At 35.2% G+C, this 25,623-nt stretch overlaps 1 protein-coding gene across 7 annotated transcripts in view; it reads left to right on the top strand.

The window, feature by feature from the left end:
* Rasal2 (RAS protein activator like 2) overlaps positions 1 to 25,623 on the top strand; it is a 254,957-nt gene that overhangs the window by 112,315 nt on the left and 117,019 nt on the right. For all 7 annotated transcript variants that reach the window (XM_042674319.1, XM_042674318.1, XM_042674317.1 and 4 more), the window contains exon 3: positions 2,408 to 2,531. In XM_042674319.1, the coding sequence (XP_042530253.1) occupies positions 2,408 to 2,531 (124 nt within the window). The remainder of the gene's footprint in view (positions 1 to 2,407; positions 2,532 to 25,623) is intronic.

Raw genomic sequence — 25,623 nt, 5'->3', positions numbered from 1 at the left:
TGAGGATCATGATACAAAGCCTGCCTGGGAAGGAAAGACTGTTGAGACTCTCATCTCCAATAAACCACCAGAAAACTAGAAGTGGCAATGTGGCTTAAGTGGAATAGCACTCGCCTTGAGCTGAAGAGCTGAGGGACAGCTTCCAGGCCCAGAGTTCAAGGCCCACAACTGACAAAAAAAAAAAAAAAGTTACTAATAAAGTTAGAATTTATAAAAAGTCTTTGCTCATTACTTTCCAAACTTAGCATATAAAAATCCATGAGGACTGGGAAGGTGGCTCAGTGGTAGAGTGCTTGCCTTGCATGCATGAGGCCCTGGATTTGATTCCTCAGCACCACATAAGCAGAAAATGCCGGAAGTGGTACTTTGGCTCAAATGGTAGAGCGATAGCCTTGAGCTGAAGAGCTGAGGGACAGCGCCTAGGCCCAGAGTTCAGGCCTACAACCAACAAAAAACAAAAACAAAAATCCATGATATTTCTTTCTACAGTTTCAGTTATCTATGGTCAAGTGCAGTTTGAAAATATTAAATGGCAAGCCGGGCGCTGGTGGCTCATGCCTGTAATCCTAGCTACTCGGGAGGCTGAGATCTGAGGATCGCGGTTCAAAGCCAGCCCAGGCAGGAGAGACTGTGAGACTCCTATCTCCAATAAACCACCAGAAAACCGGAAGTGCCGCTGTAGCTCAAATGGTAGAGCGCTCGCTTTGAGCTGAAGAGCTGAGGGACAGCGCCCAGGCCCGGAGTTCAAGCCCCACGACCGACAAAAAAAAAAAAGAAAAAAAAAGAAAAAGAAAATATTAAATGGCAACTTCCAGAAATAAAAAATTTATAAAGTTAAATTGTATGTGTGTAGTGTGTTTAAATACTATATTATCCTGCATCCATCTGGGATATACTCATAATACTCACTAGTCACTTTGTAGCCGTCTTGGTTATCAAATAGACTGACAGAATCACAGTACTTATGTTTAAATTTCTGTGTTACTCTTTGTAATCCAAAGAGTAGTGATGCTGGCAATTTGGATATGCCAAAGAAAAGTTACAAGTGCTTCTGTTAAATAAAAAGGTGAAAATCAAGTAAGTTGAAACTGGAGGAGAGGATAGTAGAGAGAAAAGATATTTGCATGACTTACATATTGCTTATAATTATTCTATTTTGTAATTAGTTATATTAATCTTTTATGGTGCCTAAGTTTAACATAAATTTTATCAGTTTGTTTAGGAAAAAAGTTACATTATACACAAGCATTCATTGGAGGCTTTGGAACATATCTCTCATGGATAAGAGGAAACTAATAAATAACAATGATAGCACAAAAGGAACTTTAAGCCTCCCCATTACTCTACAGTGATAATTGGCTGAAAAGTTATTCTTTTTTATTTTATTTTATTTTTTTACCATTTATACATCTGATTTCTCATATGAAAATGACCATTTGATTTCTTTCTTTTCTTTTCTTTTCTTTTTTTTTGGTCAGTGGTAGTGCTTGAACTTTGGGCCTGGGCACTGCCTCTCAGGTCTTCACCTCAAGGCGAGAGCGCTCTACCACTTGAGCCACAGCGCCATTTCTGTTTTTCTGGTAGTTAATTGGAGATAAGAGTCTCACAGACTTTCCTGCCTGGGATGGCTTTGAACTGTGATCCTCAGAGCTCAGCCTCCTGAGTAGCTAGGATTACAGGTGTGAGCCACTGGCGTCTAGCCATTGATTTATTTCTAAAACTATACCAGGATTATAAGAATAATTTCACCTTGGAAAATTTTCCATTTTATGTAAATATTAATGTAAACATCACTATACTTGGCCACTGAAAATGTGTTTTATCAATTATGTCTTAAATATTTAATTCTAAAATCGAAGAAAAATTGGGTGATTTTACAATCTAACAAAATTGCCTTCTCTTTTGGGAGAACAGTTACTAAGGTTTGAACTCAGAGTCTCTTCTTGCTAGGCAGATACTCTACCACTTGAGCCATATCTCCTGCCCATAAATTCTTACTAATGAGAAAAATAAGCTAGATTTTTCTTGTTAACTTTCATTTCCATTTAACTTTTTGAATATTAGGTGAAATTGGAGTTTGTGAATCGGTTTCTGATATAGAAGAACCTTTTATTTGTGTGGGTGTTTGTTTTCTGAGCTCCCAGAGCTGGTTCACAACTGGATATGATTTGTACAAACTTAAATTTGCATACTTACCTTTCTTGATCTGCTAGTTTTTTTTTTTTAAAGAAAAGCTTCCTGAAAGGGCTTTGGTACTTCCTTGCTATTGTCTGTACTTGATTTCTACATTTTTCCTCCTTTACTCTGCTCATTGCATTCTACTGTTAACTAAAAACATTATTTATTCAGAAGGACATTATGGCTAATTTCACTATTAAGTTTCATTCTTTCACTTTTGGCCAAATAGATACCTGGGGAAGGACAGGAACAACAGACAGATTCCACCAAAGGGCGATGCCTGAGGAGAACTGTCAGCGTCCCTTCCGAGGGTCAGTTTCCTGAGTACCCACCAGAGGGCACCGCTAAACTGGGTAAGCTTACAAAAGAAAAATTCCTAGATTTTATTGGATAGTTTATGGACTTGTTACTGTTTCGGTAAAATAAAATATCTTGTATTTCCTGTTTAGTAAGTGCTGAATTGAATTGTATGTTGATCCAGAATTAGAGGTCATCAAAGAGTTCTGTTCTTTAAAACTAGGTGACAATAAAGTTGTCTTTACAGAGATAGAACTTATGTGAGTGCTAGCTTGTAAGATTGAGTTTGGTCCTAATCAAATTGTTATCAAAATGTTATTTTTGTGTTTTTTTTTCTTTGCTCTCAGTTTTGAAGGAGTATTGGTAATATCGTAGAAGCACTAAGATTTGTAGGGAAGGGGAGAACTTAGTCTGAAGTAATTTGAGTATATCTGTTCACTTAGCTTTTACTGATGTTGTCTTGTAAATAGAATGCCAGATTAGGCTATTTTTTTTTCAGATTAGGCTAATTTAACCAAACTCCTTTTGCATGTTCTACATACATTATATTCAGAACCATGGTTGTAGCAGACGACAAAAAGAAGAAATCTTAACTCCTCCATTTCAGATTGGGGATGTCATTCTGTTGCCTCACACTCATAAGGTTCTGAATTTGATCTGTACCCACCCCCTACAACAAAAACATCCTCCCCAAAAGAAACCCCAAACCTTATTTCAATTGGTATATTCTAAAGGAAACTAATGTCAAATAAAAAGAGCACCAAATGTATTGTTTGCTATATTTTATTTTTAACAATGGGTATTAAACTAGCAAGATATTTTTAAGATTATATGATTTATAATAGTGAAGGAATTTGTAAAAGTTGGAACTGCTTCAGGGCTTTGCATTGTTGTATATTCTTAGTGGCCCCTAGACCTTTGGCCATAGACATTTGGTGGATTGACAATCTTTTGCTATCTTCATAGTAGTCAGTGTGATGATTCAGTGAGTTTGCTTCTGTTTTCTAAAATAAAGGTTTGTGTTTTTTAATTTGTGTATTTGTTTTTGTCTTTTCATTTTCTTAAGGAGCTGAAAAATCTTGTTAGTAATTTGAATCCTTTTTCTTCCCCTTATTATCCTGTAACAGTTGTTTTTCTAGAAATTAGTCAAAATAGCATATATTTTCTCCAAGGACATTTGAGAAGTCATATGTCCCTGACATCTTAATTTTTGTTGTGCCTCGTTAGTATGTATTGAAACCAATTAGGTGTGTGTTTAAATTATATTGGAAACCTGTCTAGGTGTAACCATTTTATCCATTTATATTTCATACACTGATATTTCACATGCATTGACCTGACTTAGTGTCACCTTTCAGTTCCTTTGCTTTTGTTACATCTAATTTTACATTGATAACTATCTTTGCCACTTCTCTAGCAAACTTTGCATATTCATGAAGTCGCTGGATTTTGAGGAAGTATAGTGATAGTCTGAAAAATTATTGCATTGTTATAGAACATAGAATTATATAGTAAGTTATTAAGTATCTGCATTGTTCCAAATACTGGTCTCAAAGACAAAACTAAGAACTAGAACTTCCTTTGCTTTGTCTTTGGCAAGCCTGGAAGTCATCTTGACTCATGACATTCATGGCTCATTTTCATAGTGATTGTCCTAGATTAGAATATAAAAATATCAGAGGGAGAAAAAAGGAATTATAGAGCCATTCTTCTTTCTATGCCAATTTAATCTTGAATTTGATATTCTATTGTTTGATATTTATTGTCTAGTGATTTGTCTTTAGGTAAATCACTATGTCAAATAGTTTATTGGGTAATTGTTGTATATGTAATATTTTTATACCAATCCCTAAGAATGAAAAAGGTATAAGATAATCTGCCTTTTTTGTACATGTGCCGTCCTAGGGCTTTAACTCAGGACTTGGACGCTGTTCCTGAGCTTTTTTCCTCAAGGCTAGTGCTCTACCACTTGAGCCACAGCTCCACTTCAACTGTTTTTGGTAGTTAATTGGAGGTAAGAGTCTCACAGGCTTACTGCACAGGCTGGCTTTAAACCACAGTCCTCAAATCTCAGTCTCCTGAGTAGCTAGGATTACAGCATGAGCCATAAGCTCCTGGTTACTTTTAATAGATTTTTAAAAAAACTTTATCTACTGAAAATAATGATGAATGCATGTAGAAATAAAAAATGTATCCAAAAATCAGTTACATTTCTACTGGTATTTCTATGCACTAATAAATGGGAAATAAAACCGCTTAAGTATATATTTACTATAGCACTACTAGTTAGTACCTAGAGATAAAGAATTCTAATAAGTGATGAATGACTTCTACATAAAAAACATAATTGAAGCTGGGTGCCAGTGGCTCACGCCTGTAATCCTAGGTACTCAGGAGGCTGAGACCTAAGGATCATGGTTCAAAGCTAGCTCAGGCAGAAAAGTCCGTGAGACTCTGATCTCCAATAAACCACCAGAAAACTGGAAGTGGCACTGTGGCTCAAGAGGTAGAGCACTTGCCTTGAGCTGAAGAGCTCAGGGACAGCTCCCAGGCCTCGAGTTCAAGCCCCACGACCAACAACAACAACAAAAAAATTGAAGAAAATAAAAATGATCTAAATAGAAGATTATAGAATTATCATATATTAGAAGACAATATTTCTTCTCTCATCAAAATTACATGTTTACCCACACAGTTTCCCTAGAAATTTTATACACCATTAATAAGTAAGGTGGAAAAACAAGATGGGAAGTGTTAATCTACTAGTATCAAGGTCTCTTTTTAAAGTGCACTATGATACGGATAGAATAATAGTCAAGTAGACTGGTGAAATAGAATGGAGAGCCCTGAAATGGATCCATATATGTATGGTTTGGCATTGGTACTATGTCAGTTAGATGAAAGCATAGAGTTCAGGACCAATTTGTATGCTAATGCAATAATCTAGTCAAGAGTTAAGAACTTTGGCCAGAATTTACTTCTACCTTGGATAGTTCTTAGACTCATGAATTCAGTTTACAGGTTACTCAAAAGGCTAAAAATTAAACTGAGTTTTAATTCACTGAATTATTTTTATTGAAATATGTTATTTTCTTAAAGCTCATGAATATTATGTTTTTGTATTGGTTACTTTTTCATTGTTGTGACAAAATACTGAACAGAATAACTTAAAGGAGGTAGAACCAGGAATAATTACTCTGAAGGCTGTTTTGTTGGATAGTTGTGACTTTTCTTGAAAACCATGAGCAAGTATATAATTTTTCTTTGAAATCTGATTATATATAGATTAAAAATATGAAAATATATATGTATGCTCTAATATATAAAATATATAATTAGTATATATGTTAATATTTTATGTTATAGTATATATCTATATATTTCTTACATATTACATATGTTATTACATGTATTATACAATGCACGTGTAAATGTATATAAATATACATAAATATATTATTATATTCTGGAAAAATCGGCTGTGGTCTGAAATAAAGTAGCATTAGAATCAGTTCTGTTGTAATATAACATTTAATCATAAAAACGATTGTACAGATTTGCACAGCAAAAATCATAGTTTATTGAGAAAATGAGATTAAGAACACTATTCTAAAAAACTTAGTCAGTGACATAAAAAATGATGGAACTCCCAGCTTCTCGATATTTAGATTACTTTTCATGTATTTGTTCATTTAGATGAAAAGCATTGAGACCAGTCTGGACAAAGGTTGAGAGATCCTTTCTCATCCCATAAGTTGAGTATGATCATACACAACTGTGATACCAATTATACAGGAGTTGTAAATACAAAGATGGAAGGTCCAGACTGGTCTAGACAAAAACATGAGAGCCCATTAGAAAAACAACTAAAGCATAAAGGGCTGAGAACCTATCTCAGGTGGTAGGCTGCCTGCCTTATAAGGGCAAGTCCCTGAGTTTAAACAAGACAAACAAAACTGAGTTTTAAAAAATACTTCAATAACTGTAGCACTTTACCTGTAAAAACCCCTAAAATATTGGTGTTAGTGAGCATCGGAATAGTTTGTAAGTTTATTGCAGAGTGGTAGAAGGAAGATTATTTATTATATTAGGTATGTTTAGGCATTTGCACATGGAGCGAATTGAGGCAACTAGTAGGTGTTTGAGGTACATGTGTCTATCAGTGTTTTCTGTAGTCAGCATGGCTTAGTTCTACTGGGTGCACTTTTCTTTGTTCACCTAGTATTTAACATCGATTAAGTGATTTATAAGCACTACAAAAGCTCTGTTATGTGCAGACATTGTGATGGGACACTAACATTTCAAAGCAAGCAGATAGAAAACCAATATTATTAACAACTTGTTTTAATCAGGTTTACCCATTAGAAGAAGCTTTCTTAATTTTTACTTTTACCTTTTATTTATTTACTTTTATCATAGTACATTAGAGATTCTTCTATCAGGCTGACTCCTGGGGATGCCTTTCATTAATCTGTCATGTAGTTAGTAGTAGTTTCATGATTTTTCCAGCAGATGGCAGTAAAGTGACTTAAATGAAGGACTATCTTTGTAAATCATACAGGTCATTTGTACAGGCTCTCACCACAATTGGTGTTCCTAGTTTGTACATTCAAGCTCTGTGAGGATGTTGCCCCACAGCATCAGATCCTCCAAAGTAAAATTCCAAAGCTAGGGTTCTAATCAGTCCTAAGGCAATATTAATATATTAGCAATATTAGCCATAACAGTAATATTATTTAGTAATATTAGTAAATTAGTGTATTAGTACATGTTAATAGGGTTCGTGAATTAGGTGGAAAAGAGGAATGAGTATCATAAGCAGTTGGGCATGATTTTAAATGGAGGCTGGATTTCTGGGGAGAGAAATTTCACATTAAACTTATGTATCTAATTGGACTCTTTTTAGAAACTCACTAAGGGTATGACAGGAGTATTTTATTTTAAATACATAGTCCTTTAAGGATATGGAGAATAAGAAAACAACAAATTGAAAACTGAAAGCAATTATTGTGTAGTAAATAATGCAATTCATTGTATTAATGTAACAATAAAGAAAGCAGAGGAGCAATCATAATATTACTATAGAATCTTAAACTAGAATTGATAGCCAGGAACATGGTAGTCAATCTCTGGATTACATTCTTCTTATCACACTGCTGAATAATTGTTTCTCCCACCTGTACTTTAGGTGAGAAGTGTTAAAACTCTTCTATTTCTCAGCAGAAGAGCAATTTAAAATACATACATACACACACACACACACACACACACCCCACACACACACACAAAGATATCTGGATCAGGGGATAGTAAAAGTTTTTGAACTAAGAACAGAGCCCTTTTACAAATTTGTTTTTTTATTTGTTTTAGAAATAGTAGTGAATATCTGTACACTGAATAATGGACAGTTCACCCTTCTCCTCTCACTGTTTGTTACCCTTCCTGCAGAAGATTAGAAGAACTCCTTTTGGATATTTTACTAGCCTAAGAGGAGAGACTTAAAGATACTGACCTTTTCAAGACTAAAAACATGAAAAAAAGCCTATAGCATGAGAGAACAAAACAAGTGGCATATTTTTAATATGTTTTTTATTGTAAAAATACTGTACAGAGGGGTTACAGTAACATGAGCAAGGTCATGAGTACATTTCCTATCAAGCATTGTTACCTCCTCCTTTGTTTTTCCCCTACCCTCCTTTCCCTTCCACAACTACACTCCCCTCTTCCCTCCCACCCCGCCTAAATTGTAAAGTTAGTTTTTCAACATTGTGCATCTCATTGTTACAATGGGTCAACCTTCTGTAATCCAAGCATTCGGAAGACTGAGGCAGGAGGATCTTGAGTTTCAGACCAACTTGGATGAGATCTTTGTCTCAAAAATCAAAGGAAAAATATTTTAGCCAAGTATGGTGCTTCCCACCTATAATCTGACACGCTAACATAAGAGGATCAAGAATTTGAGACCAGTCTGAGCTAAATAGTGAATTCAAGCAACACTCCACCTACATAGTGGAATAAAAGAATAAAATATTTTTACATAAAATTAAAAAGTTGAAGATGAAACTTAGGAAATACCTCAGAAAGTAGAGAGTATAAAAAGGTAAAGTGATAAAATAACTAGAGGATCAGTCTAGGGAATCTAACAACAACAAAAATGAGTTTCAGAATAGGTAGGGTAGGAAAAAACAAGCAAACTATTTCAGAACATTTCTAATTGCTCAAAGAGAGTAGTTTTCAGATTGAAAGATCCCACTGAGTTCCTGTGACAAGGCATATCTTTGTGAAAGACTTACTGTCTTACAAACTTCCAGAAAAAGGGAAATAGTTTACATAGTCACAATGTGAAATCAGAAAGGCAGTGTCAAAACTGCAAAATATAGACTGTTCTCAAAATTCTGAAGGAAAAAATTTTTCTAACCTACAATTCTAAATTTCACTACCAGACATTTGTCAGATGATAACGTAAAGACATTTTCAGACATGAAATATTTTTAAAAGTTTACTTCCTTCACATTTTCTCCAGGATTTCATGAAAATATGCTCTTCTATGAATGAGGACAGAAGGTCTGGCACAGAGCGGGAGATATGGGAATCCTTGGGAGAAAGCTTCTAGAGAGAACCATTTAAATAGCTGTGGATCAGAAACCAATTAAAAATGGAGGAGCTCAGAAGATTGTGTTAAAGAATTCAGTAAGAAGACAAAATTGGTAGAATAACTGAGAACATATAAGCAAAAAGAGGGAAATATGAGTTAAATTAACAACAAGCATATAGTAATCTAAACAAATGAGTGATTAGCCATTACAAAAGGAACAAAAAGTAGCTCAGAACATAGTTGAGGCTTCTGTAGTACTTTCTGCATATAAGGCAAATTATGTACACGAAGTTTTTTTAAATTATTGTAAAAGTGATGTGCAGAAGGGTTACAGAACATGAGTCAGGTAATTAGTATATTTCCTTTTGAATAGTGTCACTCTCTCCCTCATTCTCTCCTAATTTTTCCTCTCCTGATTCCCTTCTTCCAGAGTTGTATAGTTCATTTCCAAAATAGTGTCTAGTGGGTTTCACTACTGAATTGGTTCACCCTTTGTCCCACTGTTTCTGTGAAAGATAATGGGTACAGAAATTAAAAACAGTGACAAAGGGAATAAAACAAAAAAAGGAAAGAAGAACTTCAAACAGTATATTAAAAAAAAAGCTCTTACTTCCGTTTCCTGGAGTTCATTTTGATAAGCATCATTTTATACGATTATATGCACATAGCTACTGAGCCCTTGCAATCCTCTCCTAAGAATATCCTTCTTTGTTCTCACTGTGTGAATGATTAGACTGCTGTTTAATTAATCATGTCCCAATGTAACTTATTTGTCTTTCATTATCCATTGGGTTTGCTTGTAGATTTATAGGCATACTCTAATAATTACAAATCAAAGAAAACATGCAATCTGTTTCTTTGGGTCTAGCTTACTCTGCTAGAATAAATTTTTCCAAATCTTTGAATTTCTTTATGAATGGGACAGTGTCATTCTTTCTGATGGAAGCATAGAATTCCATTGTGTATATATACCACATTTTCTTGACACATTCGTCCACGGAGGGACGTCTGGGTTCATTCCTTATCTTAGCTATGATAAATAATGCTGCAATGAATGTAGTTGTGCTGGTAGCTTTAAGCATTCACACAGTGTTAACAAAGGAGGATATTCTTAGGAGAGGATCAGAAGGGCTCTGTAAATATGTACATATGACCACATAGCACGATGCTTATCAAAATGAACTCCAAGAAATGGAAACAAGAAATGTTCTACCATACTGTTTGCAATTATTTTTTTTCTTTTTTTTCCTTCCTTTTGCCCATGGGTGGTGCTATACTAGATGAGCCACACAACAGTCTGGCATTTTGTTAGGTAATTGTTGATTATTTTCTGGCTGGTTTCAAGCCATGATCCTCCAGGTGCTAAGTAGCTGTGATCACAGACTTGAACCACTGATATCCTAGAGGGTCTCTTAAATCATTTTTTGTTATTTTTGTTGTGCTGTACTAGGGCTTGAATTCAGGGCCTGAATGCTGTACCTGAGCTTTTCTGCTCAAGTTTATCCCTCTACCACTTCAGCCACAGTTCCATTTCTAGCCTTTTCTCGTGGATTTTCTGATCCACCTATCTCAGCCTCCAAGTAGATTACAGGCATGAGCCACCCCGGCCTTTAAATAGCTTTAAAGAATCATTTCTTAGTATCCATTCAGATTATAAGGAGTGTTATCCTATTTATTTATTTATTTACTTATTCATTATTCATGTACTCATTTATGAGATCAGGCTTATCCCAAACCCTGGCACTTAAGTGATCTTCTCGCCGCCTCCACTTCCTAAGTAGCAATGACTATAGTATTCTTGATGCTAGAAAATCTCATTGAATTAGAATCTTAGATTTCAGAAAAACATTTATATAGCAGTGAGAATGCAATTAATAGCAGCAGTAGGCCAATAGGTTTGTATGGGCTATAGTCTGTATGTGTGTGTGTGTGTGTGTGTGTGTGCGCGCGTGTGTGTGTGTATGTGCGTGTGTGTGTGTGTGTGTTATAGACAAATGCAAAGGAACACCTACCTAAAGCCATCAGAAACTATTCCCTACAGCCTTTTGAGGAAGTGTAGCTTTGCTTGTACCTTAATTTTGTACTATTGGCCTCCAGAAATTTATGAAAGTAAGTTTCTGTTTATTTTTAAGCCACTCAGTTTGTGGTAATTTGTTATGGCAGTCCTAGAAAATGAATACTCTTTTTTTTTCCAGTGAATGTAATAAATTCTTAGGTAATTGGTATACTATGTAATATCTAATTTTTTTGTCATTTTTTTAGGGGAAAGTACCATGAATTTGCTAATATCAAATCTCTGGTTCTTCCTTTATTAGTAGCACTGAGTGCCATCTCAAATTTCTTTTTCTGTTTTAAAAACAGCCAACACTGGAGCTTACATCTGTCATTCTAACTACTTGGAAAGCTGAAATTCGATGTCAAATTAATTACCAAAATGCTGGAATGGAGGCATGGCTCAGCTAGTAGAATGTTAGCTATGAGTGAAAAAGCAACAAAACCAAAAATGAGCAAGATCCCAAAGCTCTTAAGTTCAAGCCCTAGTACTTGTACAAAATAAAAAGTAAAGAATAGTTATAAATATAAAGAAGCAAAAGTGAGGGCTGGGAAGGTGGCTCAGTGGTAGAGCACTTGCCTTGCATGCTCAAGGCCCTGGGTTCGATTCCTCAGTACCACATAAGCAAAAATAAAAAAGCCGGAAGTGGCGCTGTGGCTCAAGTGGTAGAGCGCTAGCTTTGAGCTGAAGAGCTGAGGGACAGTGCCCAGGCCCAGAGTTCAGGCCCCACGACCGGACCCAAAAAAAAAAAAAAAAGAATCTCACAGACTTTGGGCTGGGAAGGTGGCTCAGTGGTAGAGTGCTTGCCTTGCATGCCTGAGGCCCTGGGTTTGATTCCTCAGCACCACATAAGCAAAAAAGAAAAAAGCCGGAAGTGGCGCTATGGCTTAAGTGGTAGAATGCTAGCCTTGAGCTCAAGAGCTGAGGGACAGTGCCCAGCCCAGAATTCAGGCCCCACGATCGGACCCAAAAAAAAAAAAAGCAAAAGTGATAAAATAGTGACAATTATACCAAGGTCTGGATGTGCATTATCCTATTTTTCCTGGCAGCATTTCTATGAAACAAATGCTGTTAGTGTCCTTGTTTTATAAATAGGAGAACTGATGTTAAGTAAGTGGCAGAATTGGAATTCAAACTCAAGTCTGTATGATTTCAACTGTGAAACTGTTTCTCTTCCCTTCTTTCCAACTAGATTTTTTTCCCCCTAATTCAAAGCCCTTCCAGTGATTGACTTCAGCAAATTCCCTTGCTCTGAGGAGTCTGTCCTATCTTTCACTAAATATAGTTTTTTAAAAACTCATTATGCTGGCCTGTGTAATTAAAGCAATCAAAACAGTTAACAGTAAAACAAAACATACAAACAAAAAGCCCTGAATTCATGCACCTTGCATTCTGGTAGGAGTAAAAACAACCTTTACAGTATGTCATATGGTAAGAAATCCAGTGGAGAAAAAAAAGGAAGTGCTTCAGTAGAGGAGAAAAACAAGAGAAATACCACTTTCTACATGCTGCAGTGGGAAAACCCACTAAGGGACATTTGGTTAAAACCTGAAGAACATGTCCCAGAACTGATGATTATGATTCTTCTATTTAAAAAGGCTTATAAAGCCTCTTTTATGCTCGTTCTGGGACTTAACTCCGGGCCTGGGAACTGTCCCTGAACTTTTTGCTGAAAGCTGGTTCTCTACCATGTAAGTCATAGCTCTACTTCCAGCTCTGTGTGTGTGTGTGCATGTGTTTGTGTGCATGCTTACGTGTGTGTGTGTGTATGTGTATCATATTAATTGGAGATAAATGTCTCATAGACTTCCTGCTCAGGCTGGCTTGGAACCCATGATCCTCAGATCTCAGCCTTTTGAGTAATTAAGATTACTGGTATAAGCCACTGGTGCTGAGCTAAGGCTGCTATTTTTCATTTAGCATATTTGATTTTAAGTACTATTGATTTCCCCCTACAGTATACATACATAATCTGGCTAAAAGTATATATGTAATTTAAGGGAACAATGTCTCTGAGTGTATGAAATCAACATGATACTTATTACTTTAAAATTGTGAAATATGCTAAATATATATTCCTTAGCAGACAGCTGGCATGCAGTAATTGCACATTAAATGGTAGTTTCTCTCCCTTTCAGGTTTTACTTTATTTTCTGTAAGAAAAAATTATCTTGAGTCCCATACAGTCAATCTATAAATAAGTTACTTTTAAATTCACCTTTTAAATAAGTTACGGCAATTTTAAGACTTTCTTCAGACCATTTTATATAGATTAATAGATTTTAGCAAATTTTCAAGATGTCCTGTCTTTATTGATAATAACTCTTTATTAAAAATGTGGCAGAAATAAAAATGAAATCAGAAATTAAGTATATAACAAAAATTAATTTGATTGAAATATAATGTCCTTTCTCAACTACTTTGCGTGTGCTTCTCACTATCAACAAAACAGGAAAAGCTATACTTACATGTAGCAATATGTAAGTTAGCACACATATATTTAACATTTGTGGTTGTCTATATTGCTGACTAAATTATACCATCAGAACCATTTGCGTGGGAGGCAATATATACTGTCAGATGTTAAAGTTAGTGGATTAGTTTATTACAGTTCCATGTTATTACTGCATTATTAACAGATGACTAATAAGTCCTGTGTAGGTATTTCCTTAAAAGTATTGGTTGGATAAGTGTAGAAGATTGGAGTAATAATTATTAATTAGACTATAATATTAGAAGGACACAATATATATTCCCTAGGAATATATATTGGAAGATTCTGCAAGGTACTATAACTATGTAATTGAAAAGTATTTCACAAAAGATTACATTTTTGCATCTTCTTGGGTGATTTACAATGTCACTTATAATTCTTGGCAAAGGGGAATATTTTGGGGGAAGATTAACAGATTCTTTTCACATGGTGGCCTTTACTGTAGACCTTGTAGTTTGCATATTAAAAGTGTTCCCTGTTAAAATAGATAAACAGCTGGGTGCTGGTGGCACACTCCTGTAATACTAGCTATTCAGGAGGCTGAAATTTTAGGATTGTGGTTTGAAGCCAGCCAGAACAGGAAAGGCCATGAGACTTTAATCTCCAGTTAACCACCTAAAAACCGGAAGTGAAGCTGTGGCTGAAAGTGATAGAGGGTTCCCTTGAGTTAAAAAAGCTCAGTCACAGCACCCAGGCCCTGAGTTCAAACTCCACAACTGACAAAAATAGAAAAAGAAACATTTCCATAAGTGAAAGAAAATGAAATCGAGGTCAGAGAAGCAAAAATGATAATAGTTTATCAATTCTAGTGAATGAAAACAACTTTAAAAAACATAGTATACAGCTCAACGATGAGAAATAAAATTGTTCTAGTTTTCCTTTTTCACTTTGATAGCTCTACCTCTTGAATATTATTTTCATTTTTCTTACTCAACAAAGTTATTTAGTTGTTTGCGTCAAGTACTTTTGTAAGCACTTTGTAAGTATTTACTTACATAACTTTAAGGTAGTACTATTTTTTATCCTTGTTTGTTAATACTTACTGAAATTGACATAATGCTTATCCAAGATTTCACAGATGATAAGTGCCACACCTAGTGGGGAAACCTAGGGATTTGGCCCTAGAATCAGTCATCTTATTCACTGTTCTCTTCACATATTAGTAATACCTTAGGATTAGGTTCCTTGTCCTATTATGGTGTGTTTATTTTATACCATTGTTTTTGCCCTTTCTCGAAACAATATCTAGGACTTCTTTGCAACAACAATAGTTTTTACGTATAGAAATTTAGAAAGAAGTTTTTACCTTTGGAAAGTGAATTTTCTTATTTATAGGCATTTTCTAAATTTATTTTTATAGATATTTACTAAAACTAAAAATGATCATATCTACAATATTTTATACTTGGCTTCAACATTTAATCATAACATTTAATCATAACATTTAATCATAACATTTAATCATAACTTTAAAAAACACCCAAATCTTATATCATTATATATATAAAAATAAACCTTCTCAAAAAAAGTAGAGCAATATATTTAGAGATGTCACATTTACAATGGAAATGCAACATGATGTGTATCATAAAAGGGAGTAGAATTACTCCCCAAGAGCCTGGAGAATAATTGAATATGGAAGTCTTATTTTGTTACTAGCACAGTTTTCATGGTTTAGAAGTAATGGGTAAAAGTACCACAGATTGATTTTTCCCCTACTTTGTAATTTAAATTTTCCTTTGGGGAATGGATCTTCTATTAAAGAGTACACAGAGCGGGGCGCCGGTGGCTCAAGCCAATAATCCTAGCTACTCAGGAGGCTGAGATCTGAGGATCGCGGTTCAAAGCCAGCCTGGGCAAGAAACTCCGTGGGACTCATCTCCAATAAACTACTAGAAAACCGGAAGTAGCACTGTGGCTCAAGCGGTAGAGTGCTTGCCTTAAGCTGAAGAGCGCAGGGACAGCGCCCAAGCCCAGAGTTCAAGCCCCACGACCAACAAATTTTAAAAAAGAGTAAACGGGGGGCTGGGAAGATGGCTCAGTGGTAGAGTGCTTGCCTTGCATGCATAAGGCCCTGGGTTGGATTCCTCAGCACCACATAAGCAGGAAAAAAAAGCTGGAAGTTGCGCTGTGGCTCAAGTGGTAGAGCGCTAGCCTTGAGCTGAAGAGCTGAGGGACAGCACCCAGGCCCAGAGTTCAGGTCCACGACCGGACCCCAAAAATAAATAAATAAAAGATTTCCTTTAAAAAAAAAAGAGTAAACAAAATCATAATTGTTAAAGCTGTCACTGAGGGATGGTGTTTTTACAGAAAAATATGAATATGGACAAACCAAAGAATATATTGGTGTATGTATTCATGTGTATACATATATGTACATATATACCTGTTATATTGGTATGTTACATTTTTTTCTCCTTTTTGGTAGAACTGGGGCTTTGTGCTTTCTAGACAAACATTCTAACACTTGAGTATCTCTCCCTCCCCCATGTTACCCTTTATGCTTTAGTTTGCTTTTAGATAGTGTCTCATGCTTTTGCACAGACCAGCCTTGGACTGCTGTCCTCCTACCTCTGTCTCCAGAGTAGCTGGGATTACAGTTGTGAACTACCAGGTCTGGCTTGTTTGTTGAAATACATGGTCTTACTAACTTTTCTACCAAACTGACTTTGAACCTTGATCCTCCCATCTCCACCTCATGATAGCTAACATTACAGGCATATTCTATGATGCTTGGCCCATATTCTTGGTATATAGGCTAATTTCATTAGCCTATTTAATATTAAGTCTGTTATGAGAAATATGCTGAAGGCCCCGGGTGCTGGTGGCTCACACCTTGTAGTCCTACCTTCTCAGGAGGCTAAGATCTGAGGATTATGGTTCAAAGCCAGCCTGGGCAAGAAAGTCCTCAAGACTCTTATCTCCAATAAACCACCCAAAACCAGAAGTGGCAAAGTGGCTCAAGTGGTAGAGCACTAGCCTTGAGCTGAATTGCTGAGGGACAGCATTCAGGCCCCATAACTGACCAAAAAAAAAAAAAAAATGAAAACCAAAAAACAAGAAATACAGTGAAGGAAAAATGTAATCACTGAATTATGAAAAAGGGTCTCTTACTCTTGAATTTCTTTACAAGGACACACAACTTTGAACTAATCTTTCCTCACCATACTATTGCCTTATGACTTTAACACAGAGAAGTTGAGAAACTTCTCATGCATTATCACTCAGTGTGATCATTTTCAAGTCAGGAGCTGTCACTGATTCTGGGTCGTATAGCTCTGTGATTGCTGAAGTATAGGAAAGTGCATCTCAGTGGGATGTCCTTTTGAAAAGTATATTGTCCTAATAATATTTTGTTGCTTCTGGATTAACACACACTGGAGAAAAGAGCCACAGCTGCTGATAAACCAAATTTAGAGCAATATGCAAGCTCATTTATAAAAATTTGAAAATATAGGAGGCAATGAAGAGGAAAAATATCCCACAAAGTGCACATAAATAGATAAATGTGGAGACGTAGTTTCATTTTTAGTACCATAGGACTTAAGGGAAGCACTCCAAACCAACAGAATATGAATTCTAGCAGTAATACTTTTTGACCTGCAGCAAGTTATTCATATGACTTCTGTGGGTCTCTATTTTTTAACTGTAAAATGAGCAAAATACTAGCATTTGTCTCTTTTAGAACTCAGTTTCCTAGCAAATTTCTTTATAATGTCTTATTTCTTTCACCTTCTTTTAGTTTTTAAATGCCATATTACAACTCTTTTCCTATGAATTTTGGTTTGTTTCAGTTAGTTTTAAGAAAATAATAAAATTGAGTAAATTAATAGACTACCTACATTATTGTTTTGAATTGTATAGTACAAATATTTTTATATCAGTGGTATATTGAAGAGTGACTAGCATTAATCTATACTTACTCTCAATAGAGTTTTTAGAAACAATGCTTAAGTTGCAAATGTTCTTTAAATCTAAGGCAAGGAAAGATACCTAATGACTATTTTTACCAAAAGTGTTCTGGTAACTATATTGTATGATAAAAATGTACTGATGCTTCAGTTTGGGCCCCAGATTAGTTTAAGTGAAAAATCAAGAAGTCTTAAAAAATTAAAAAGAGGCTTAAAGACCTTACTGTGGAGTATGAATTTAAATTTCCTTTTTAAACGAGGAAAGACAATGTCAACAAATATGATTAAGTTTTCTGCCTGTGCGCTTCCTCTAGCCAGTTGCCAGTCCATGCACGGCATCTCAGTCTGCTCAGGTATCTTACTTGGAAGAATAAGGGAAACTCAAATTCTCAACCAAATTTTTAAAACCCTTGACTTTCATAATTGTCACTTATTGGGCAAATGTTCTTTCAAAATGTTTGTAAGTATATGCTAACCATATCATTTAATAGTTATTCTGGAGGGTTTGTTGTTGTTGTTGTTGTTTAAGACAGGGTCTCACTATCTAGCCCAAGCTGCTCTGGAAGTGGCTGAATAGCTCACGTTAACCTTAAACTCAAAATCCTCTAACTCTAGTCTCTCCAGTGCTGGGTTTGAAAGTCTGTGCCACCCCATTCAGCTTATTCTGGTCTTCATAATGCTTCTTTATCAGAGTAGAAATATGTATGTATCTCTGGGTTATGTTGTCGTCCCATCATATACAAATAAAACTATTAGAAATTAACATTTTAGTGGCATTTCAGAATAAGTGGGTGACTTTGGCACTTGCCATTTCATTATAAACAATGGTTTCTTTTTCTAATGTGAAATCTTAAAAGAATGCAGTGGGAAGACCACAGTATCAGAATTCCAATCTGGTTTGTGGGGAGGCATTATAAGCACTGTTCTCTGGTTAAGAGAAGGGGTGAGGTATATACATAGTAGAGAAGCCAGAAATTCACAGCCTGTTATATACCTTAGCTTGTATCCTACTGAGATTTGTTTCTGTTTGGAAGAGAAGATAAATCTTATAGGATTGATTGTTTTTGCATTTATTTAATTAAGTAAAATTCGGTGCAAGTAATCATTATATGCAGCAATCATAATTCTGTCCTTTTTGATTTTTCAGAAATCATTTATTTGTGGTTCAGAGTTTCTTAGTGGCCAGCATGTTGAATGTTTTGCCTGTACCAAAGTAAGAATTCCATAATAGCTCAGTGGCTCATACCTATAATCCTAATAGAAGTCTGAGACACGAATATTGTAGTTCAAAGCCAGCTCAGGAAGACAAATATAGGAGATTGTTATCCTCATTTAACCAGCAAATAGCTAGAACTAGAGGCATGACTCAAGTGATAGAGCATCAACCCTGAGTCAAATAGCTGAATCAGAGCATGAGGACCTGAGTTCAAGTCCCACTACTTCCCTAATAATTCTTTTATAAGGTATCAGGAAAATATGGTATCTATGTTCTTCAAAATTTACAAAAATGTGCTATTTCAGTGATTTGTAACTAGAAAAAATGTCTTTTGGCCTTTTAACAATGAAATCAATATATATTGATACTCTTTGGAATCAAACAGATATAGTCTCTAAAAATTACTTTTATTAATTTTTCAAATCAATTTATTCAACAAATAATTTTTAATCACATACTGGAAAGCAGATTTTACTTTTAGTATTGCAGGCATAGCAATAAACAAAGTGGGTGTATATACTCCTTTACATCTTGATGGAGCTTACCTCCATCAAGGTAAGTAACAATAAACATACAGTATATGAAGAACTACTTTATAATTGTGATAAGTTCTAAGGATAAGAATACAAATAGAAAGAGAATAAAAATTTGATAACCTGGTGTCCAAAGCTTTGGAGTTGATAGTCTTTTTGTTTGAACTAATAGATAATACAATCTCAAAACGGGAAAAGACTAAAATCCTCTAGTTCAGCCATTCATATAGTACTTACTTACTTACTTATTAAATCATTGTTGGTATTTGACTCTCTTTTCTTTTTTAAAACAGTAATGGAGATAGAACCTAGGTCTTTTATATGCAAAGCATACAACATCCACACTACCATTGAGTTGCAGCCCTGGCTGCTGCCCTGCTTTTTTATTTTTACTTACAGAAATACATTTACTGTATTTATTAAATGCAGTACTGAGACAGAACTGTATAAAATGGATTGATTAGTCAGGACAACCCTACACAACTCCCTATATGGGGAGAAATGTGAAGCCTAATAATTATAACATAGTATTTACCTGCAGATATAAAATGGTTCAAATGGCCTTCACTTATCCAAAATGAATGTGATACTAAGTTGAATACTCTAAATTTGTAATCAAATCTCCATGAAGTCAGGTGTCAGTGGTAGCTGTAATCCTACCTATTAGATAGGCTGAGAATATGAGGATCACTGAACAGAGAAGTTCATAAGACTCTCTCTATGGAAGAAGGTGTGCATGTGCCACGGTGGGAAGCAGGAGCAGAAAATCAGTACCCTATCTAAATAACCAGTACAGAAAGGGATGAAGGTGTAGCTCTGCAATGCAACACGTTCCCAGCTAGTTTAAAATCTTGTTCAAACCCCAGTATTTCACACCCCCTAAAAACACTCCCCCCCAAAATAAACAAGCAACCAAATAAAATTTTATCAAATTCTTACAAGACTTTCTATTGAGGGATGGTCTCCATTGACTTGGATGTAGCCACTTTCTTGCTTCAGTTAATGGCTAAATAGTAAAGCCTTTACTCATACTTCTCCAATTTTTGGGAGAACTTTCTATTGGTATAGAAAAAGATTAAAATTTCACCTATCTCTTCAATCTCTCCCTTAAAAGATGCATTTTTCTGGCCCAAGACCACATAACACATGGCTGTGGTTCATAGGCAGTGAAGGTGAAGTGAAAATTTCCCTCAAAAGCAACTTCTACTGACCAAGATTTTACCTATTACAAGCAGGTCCTAACTGGGTAAATCTAGAAGTATCTATCTTCCCTTGGTATTTAATCCTCTTGCTTCCAATTAGCTACTTGAATTAGCCAGACATGAATTCCTTAATGTTTTTGTTTCACTAAGAATATATCTTCCTTTATCCATCCTTGTATCAAATGTTAAGCTCCTACTTGTGTATTTTCCTAAACTCTAGACATAAGGGAGAAGTAATGCAATATCCTTGCTACTACCCTACCCCCATGATGCATCACACACTGTGGAGGAGAAAGGAGACATTAAATATCAATATCTAATACCTTGTTAGGTAAAGTGAAATAATGAGAACTGTGAAGAAAAACAGAGCAGAATGAGCAAAAAAGATACATAGGAGAACTGGGCACTTGAGGCTCACACCTGTGCTCAGGAGACAGAGCTGAGGATCATGATTAAAAGCCAGCCTGGAAGGGATGGTAGGGGAAAAACAAAGGAGGAGGCAACAATGCTGGTAAGAAATGTACTCATTACCTTGCCCATGTAATTGTAACCCCTCTGTACAGTATTTTCACAATAAAAAAAAAAAAGCCAACCTGGGTAGGTAAGACTCTTATCTCCAAATAATCAACAGAAAACCTGAAGTGGTACTGTGACTCAAAAATGGCAGAGTGCTAGCCTCAAGAAGAAAAGCTCAATGACAGTGCCCAGGCCCTGAGTTCAAGCCGCATGTTTGGCCCCCCCTTAACCCCCAAAAGAGATATATAGGAGAATATGATCAACTCTGGGTATAAAATGGTATTAAGCCATATTAAGAAAATAATTTTAAATCTGAATTTCGAAGGACAAACAAGACTATATCAGGAAGACCAGATAGTGAATGCATTTCCAAACAGAAGCATCAATAAGGCTGAAAGACATAAAACAGAGCATTGGAAATAGTAATACTTACTTGTTAAATAGATTTAGTGTAGAAATAATAACATATGACATACTATATTCTTTGAAGAGTGTTAAATACTAGAGTAACTTTGTACTGTAAGATTCCTCAACAGCGATTTCTTTACATGTTAGAACATCAGGTAGTAGGTAGTAGAAGTAGATTTTTGCAACACATAATAAAATACTGTTATAACTTAACTCCAAATATCTGAAAGTTTCATCATTGATCTGAATTTTCCACCTTTCTGGGCTTTTCTTAGGTTGATAAATATTAGTAGATTCTAGAATTTAAAAATATATTTATTTCTATATTTTAATAAATTTATTTTTAATCTGGAAAAATAGTTCTACAAAGGGATATCAATTCAACATGTCAATTTGTTGTTTTTTTAAAAAAATACTTCACACAGGAAAGTAAAACAGGCTATTTTGGAGAGCAGTTATCAACAAGAAGCAGAAGATTCAAAAGAGAGGGTGAATATATACGTACATGGAAATCAAAAAGAAACCTGTTGAAACTGTTTGTAAGAAGTAAGAGGGAAGATGAAGGAGAATGATGGAGGAAGAGGGTTTAGGGTGATGTATGCATGTATGAGAATGTCACAGTGAAATCCCTCTACTTTTACAAAGGGGGGATAGATTAAATTTGACTGGCTAATAAAAATATTTAATATTTAAGAAGAATATTCATGCATGAGAGGACTGTGCATATCAACTTTTTGGCATTTGGGAAAAGATTGATGTTACTCTTTTATCAATAGAACTTGAGAACTGCTACATCAGTCATTCCCTGTGGGAAGAATTAGGGGCTTATCCTCTCTCGTAGGAGGCACAATCTTCAGACAGCTACTTTTGTATCTCACAAACTCCGACTTCCTTTTACTATATTGAGAGGAAATCTCTTCCCCTGTAACTTAAACCTACCTTTTTTTTTCTTTTTTGTCGGTCGTGGGGCTTGAACTCTGGGCCTGGGCTCTGTCCCTCAGCTCTTCAACTCAAGGCTAGTGCTCTACCACTTGAGCCACAGCGCCACTTCCGATCTTCCGGTGATTTATGAGCCTTTCAAACTTTCCTTCCCATGGCTTTGAACTACAATCCTCAAATCTCAGTCTCCTGAGTAGCTAGGATTGTAGGTGTGAGCCACCAGCACCCGGCTAGACTGAACCATTCTTAACTCTAACTCTTAGATAGAATTATGGAAATCATGACTAATTAGAATTATTTGAGAACTAATAAAAACAGTTTAAGTGTACTTGTATTATTTGAAGATGAATTAAGATCTAGTTAATGGTGTGTCATCTTTAATAAGAAGACAGTATAGGTTTTGTTTTATTTTGTGCAAGACATTGTAGAAATCTGTGAACTTTTAAGTCTTCACAGGTTCTCAGTTTGTATATGTCTATATAACATTCATTTATATATGTGTATTGAATGTGTTAGTCATATATTACATACAATACACATATATAAAATGTAGACTACAGACAGGTAAATATTATACATGTGATTCCATTATTTGCTAAATGGTAGGGAACAGATTGATATTGTATTCTTCTCCTATCTGTTCTGTTAAACTGCTTGAAGTGGCAGATGTAAGTCACTGGGATTCAAGCTATGAAGTTTTTAATTGATCAAAGCTGACATGCTAGCTACTGTCAGCAAAGGAGCAGCTGTATGTTAGGTCATATCAATAATGAAGATTACATTCTTTATATAAATGCCTTCCATTTTGGTAGTGTAGAAAACAAGTCTGGAAATACATGATTTTAAAACAAACTAAAATGATTACTAAGAACAGTGGTATTATCTGTATTTTCATCCTGCTAGTAGAAATTAATTTTAGGGTTATTAATAAGTGAAATTCTAGCTTAAGACCTGAACAGAAAGCTTTAGGGAAATAAAATATTTGTTCCTTTTCTCTTTATTTCCTAATGGTAAGATATTTTCACAGTGATAGGTTGATCTGAAATATAAAGTAGTTTATAAGATCAGACTTCTAAGTCTGTATCAAAGATTGATCTGAAATATAGTTTATAAGATCAGACTTCTATGTCTATGTCAAATATAAGATTCACTCTGTTTTTGTACATTGAAAAGTTTCTATGTTAACTCACCACAGTAGCTTTCAAAATAATACAATCTGAAATTTGATTTAGTTTTCCTTAAAACAAGACAGATTTTGAAAGTGATTTCGTTAATTGGAAATGAAGCACTTGTAAACACACAGAAGTGCCTATAGGTCCTCCCACCCCTTGAGATAGAAAGAATAGCCTGGCTTGGTAAGTCACAATGCTTCTCCAGAAGTATGCTGTCTATATCCAGCTCTATTGAAAGAGAGAAACAGTGGTGAGTGAGTAAGGAACGGTGGCTATTGTTCAGTGCTCTCTAGCAAAAGAATGGAGGGGGGTGGATTGAGTTTGACTGGCATTGGCTCTGGCTTTTCTGCATTCCAAACTGTCTGAGGCACCAAGTGAAAGCAAAAAGGGAGAGAGCACAGGAGCAAGCACAGGCGAGTACAGTATACAAAGTGTTTTGAGTTCTGACTGGCATGCTGGAAAGAACATGATAGCAACACCCAGAAACTTCACAGAATGCAGAACCCAGGTAAGAGTTCCTAGAAATTAAATGTTCACATATATTTAAGGAAATGTGTTTTCAAGGTTCACAAATGCAATAATGATTTATACCTCTGTGATTCTGTTGTTTAAAAAATAGGTTTTTTTCATTACTCTATATTCACAGAAATACTGTGTGGAACCTGTCAACATTCCAGTACAAAATCCAAGAATAGCCATCTGAGAGTAAAAGGATAATGAGGGCAGCAAAACGTTTAGTGCTGCAACATTAATTGTTCCCTTAATAATAAGTGTTTTTTTTTTTAATTCTAGGTCTGCCTCAGATTTTTTTAATGAAATTTGAAAGATTCATAGAAATTGATAGACCCTGTTTCTTTCTTAAGGAGACAAAATATACTTACCGTCAACAAAAATTTAATGATATTCCTTAAGTCTCTGTAGCATGTAAATAAATTGCTTCATTCAGGAAGTTCAACAGGTTGGACCCATACACAAGTTAGAGCATTCAAGTGAAAATGTTATTTATTTTTAGTTTTTGCCCAACATAGGCAATAGGCTGCTAATATCCTCTGTCAACAGATGATGATTTAGATTTTAACTATTAATTCATTGCACATTGAATCTACAGACTTTAGAGTTATCAAGAGCCCATTTTATCCTTTATGAGTTTATTGAGGTTTAAAAGGTTTAGTACGTGGCCCAAATAAAAATCTGTATTTCCTACTTCTTAGTTTTTACATGGTAGCAATTAAATTCAATTATGTTTTATCACTGGCCAGCTTCTGGAATAATGAATTATTGCCTAAGAAGACCAGATAAATGAACTGTAAACCTAAATTGAAATCCTATTGAAAAGAAATATTGAGGAATGGGTATCATTGGCTTTATATTGATACATGGTCTTGAATAAAGCTTTAAGTTTTTTAAAATGAGAGGTAAATGACTTCATTAAGGAAAATAATTGCAGTTTGTATGCTGCTGTTACATAAATTATAGGGCTATGGCATATTCTGAGTATCTTCTGAGTATCAGTATATCCTGAGTATCAGTTAAATTTAAAAATAAATTGATTTTAATTTCTTTTAAAGACTTTAAAACTTAAAAACTTTCTGTATAATTTGATTTAAAAAAACCTTTTTCTATATGCATATGTTTGTTTTTGTACTTGTATCTCTTTTATTAGAAGCAACGGGTCTCTATATTGAAAAGTGCATGAACAGTTTTAAAATACTCAACCATTTGGATAAGTTGCTTTCTTATCCATGGACTAGTTCTGCAAGATCCTCTGTTACTTCCCTTCATGAATTATGTGTTAGAGGATAACCTAAGTAGAAATCTTGAAAGTCACCACAGACAGTGAACATCTGTCTTCATACATTTCATTTAGTCTCTAAAAATAGTTGTTTCTCTTTCCATTTTTCTGGAGACCATTGTGGTGATGAGAGAGGCCATCCTATTCTAGTGAGATAAATAGTAAAGATAGCCACTGTCAAAAGGGTCTGCCGTGGCTCTGTATTACTCCTGGGAACAAGTTAGCCTGATTTAGCAATAAGCATAGTAACAGGATGTTGTCCTTTTATATTAAAGCCTGATTTGACCATTCCAGGTTTTGTCTGGGTCTGTTTAAGT

Source organism: Dipodomys spectabilis, unplaced genomic scaffold (genome assembly GCF_019054845.1).
Source record: "Dipodomys spectabilis isolate Male_0828 unplaced genomic scaffold, ASM1905484v1 ptg000019l, whole genome shotgun sequence".
Taxonomy (NCBI): Eukaryota; Metazoa; Chordata; class Mammalia; order Rodentia; family Heteromyidae; genus Dipodomys; species Dipodomys spectabilis.
This window is presented reverse-complemented; position numbering and strand designations above follow the sequence as displayed.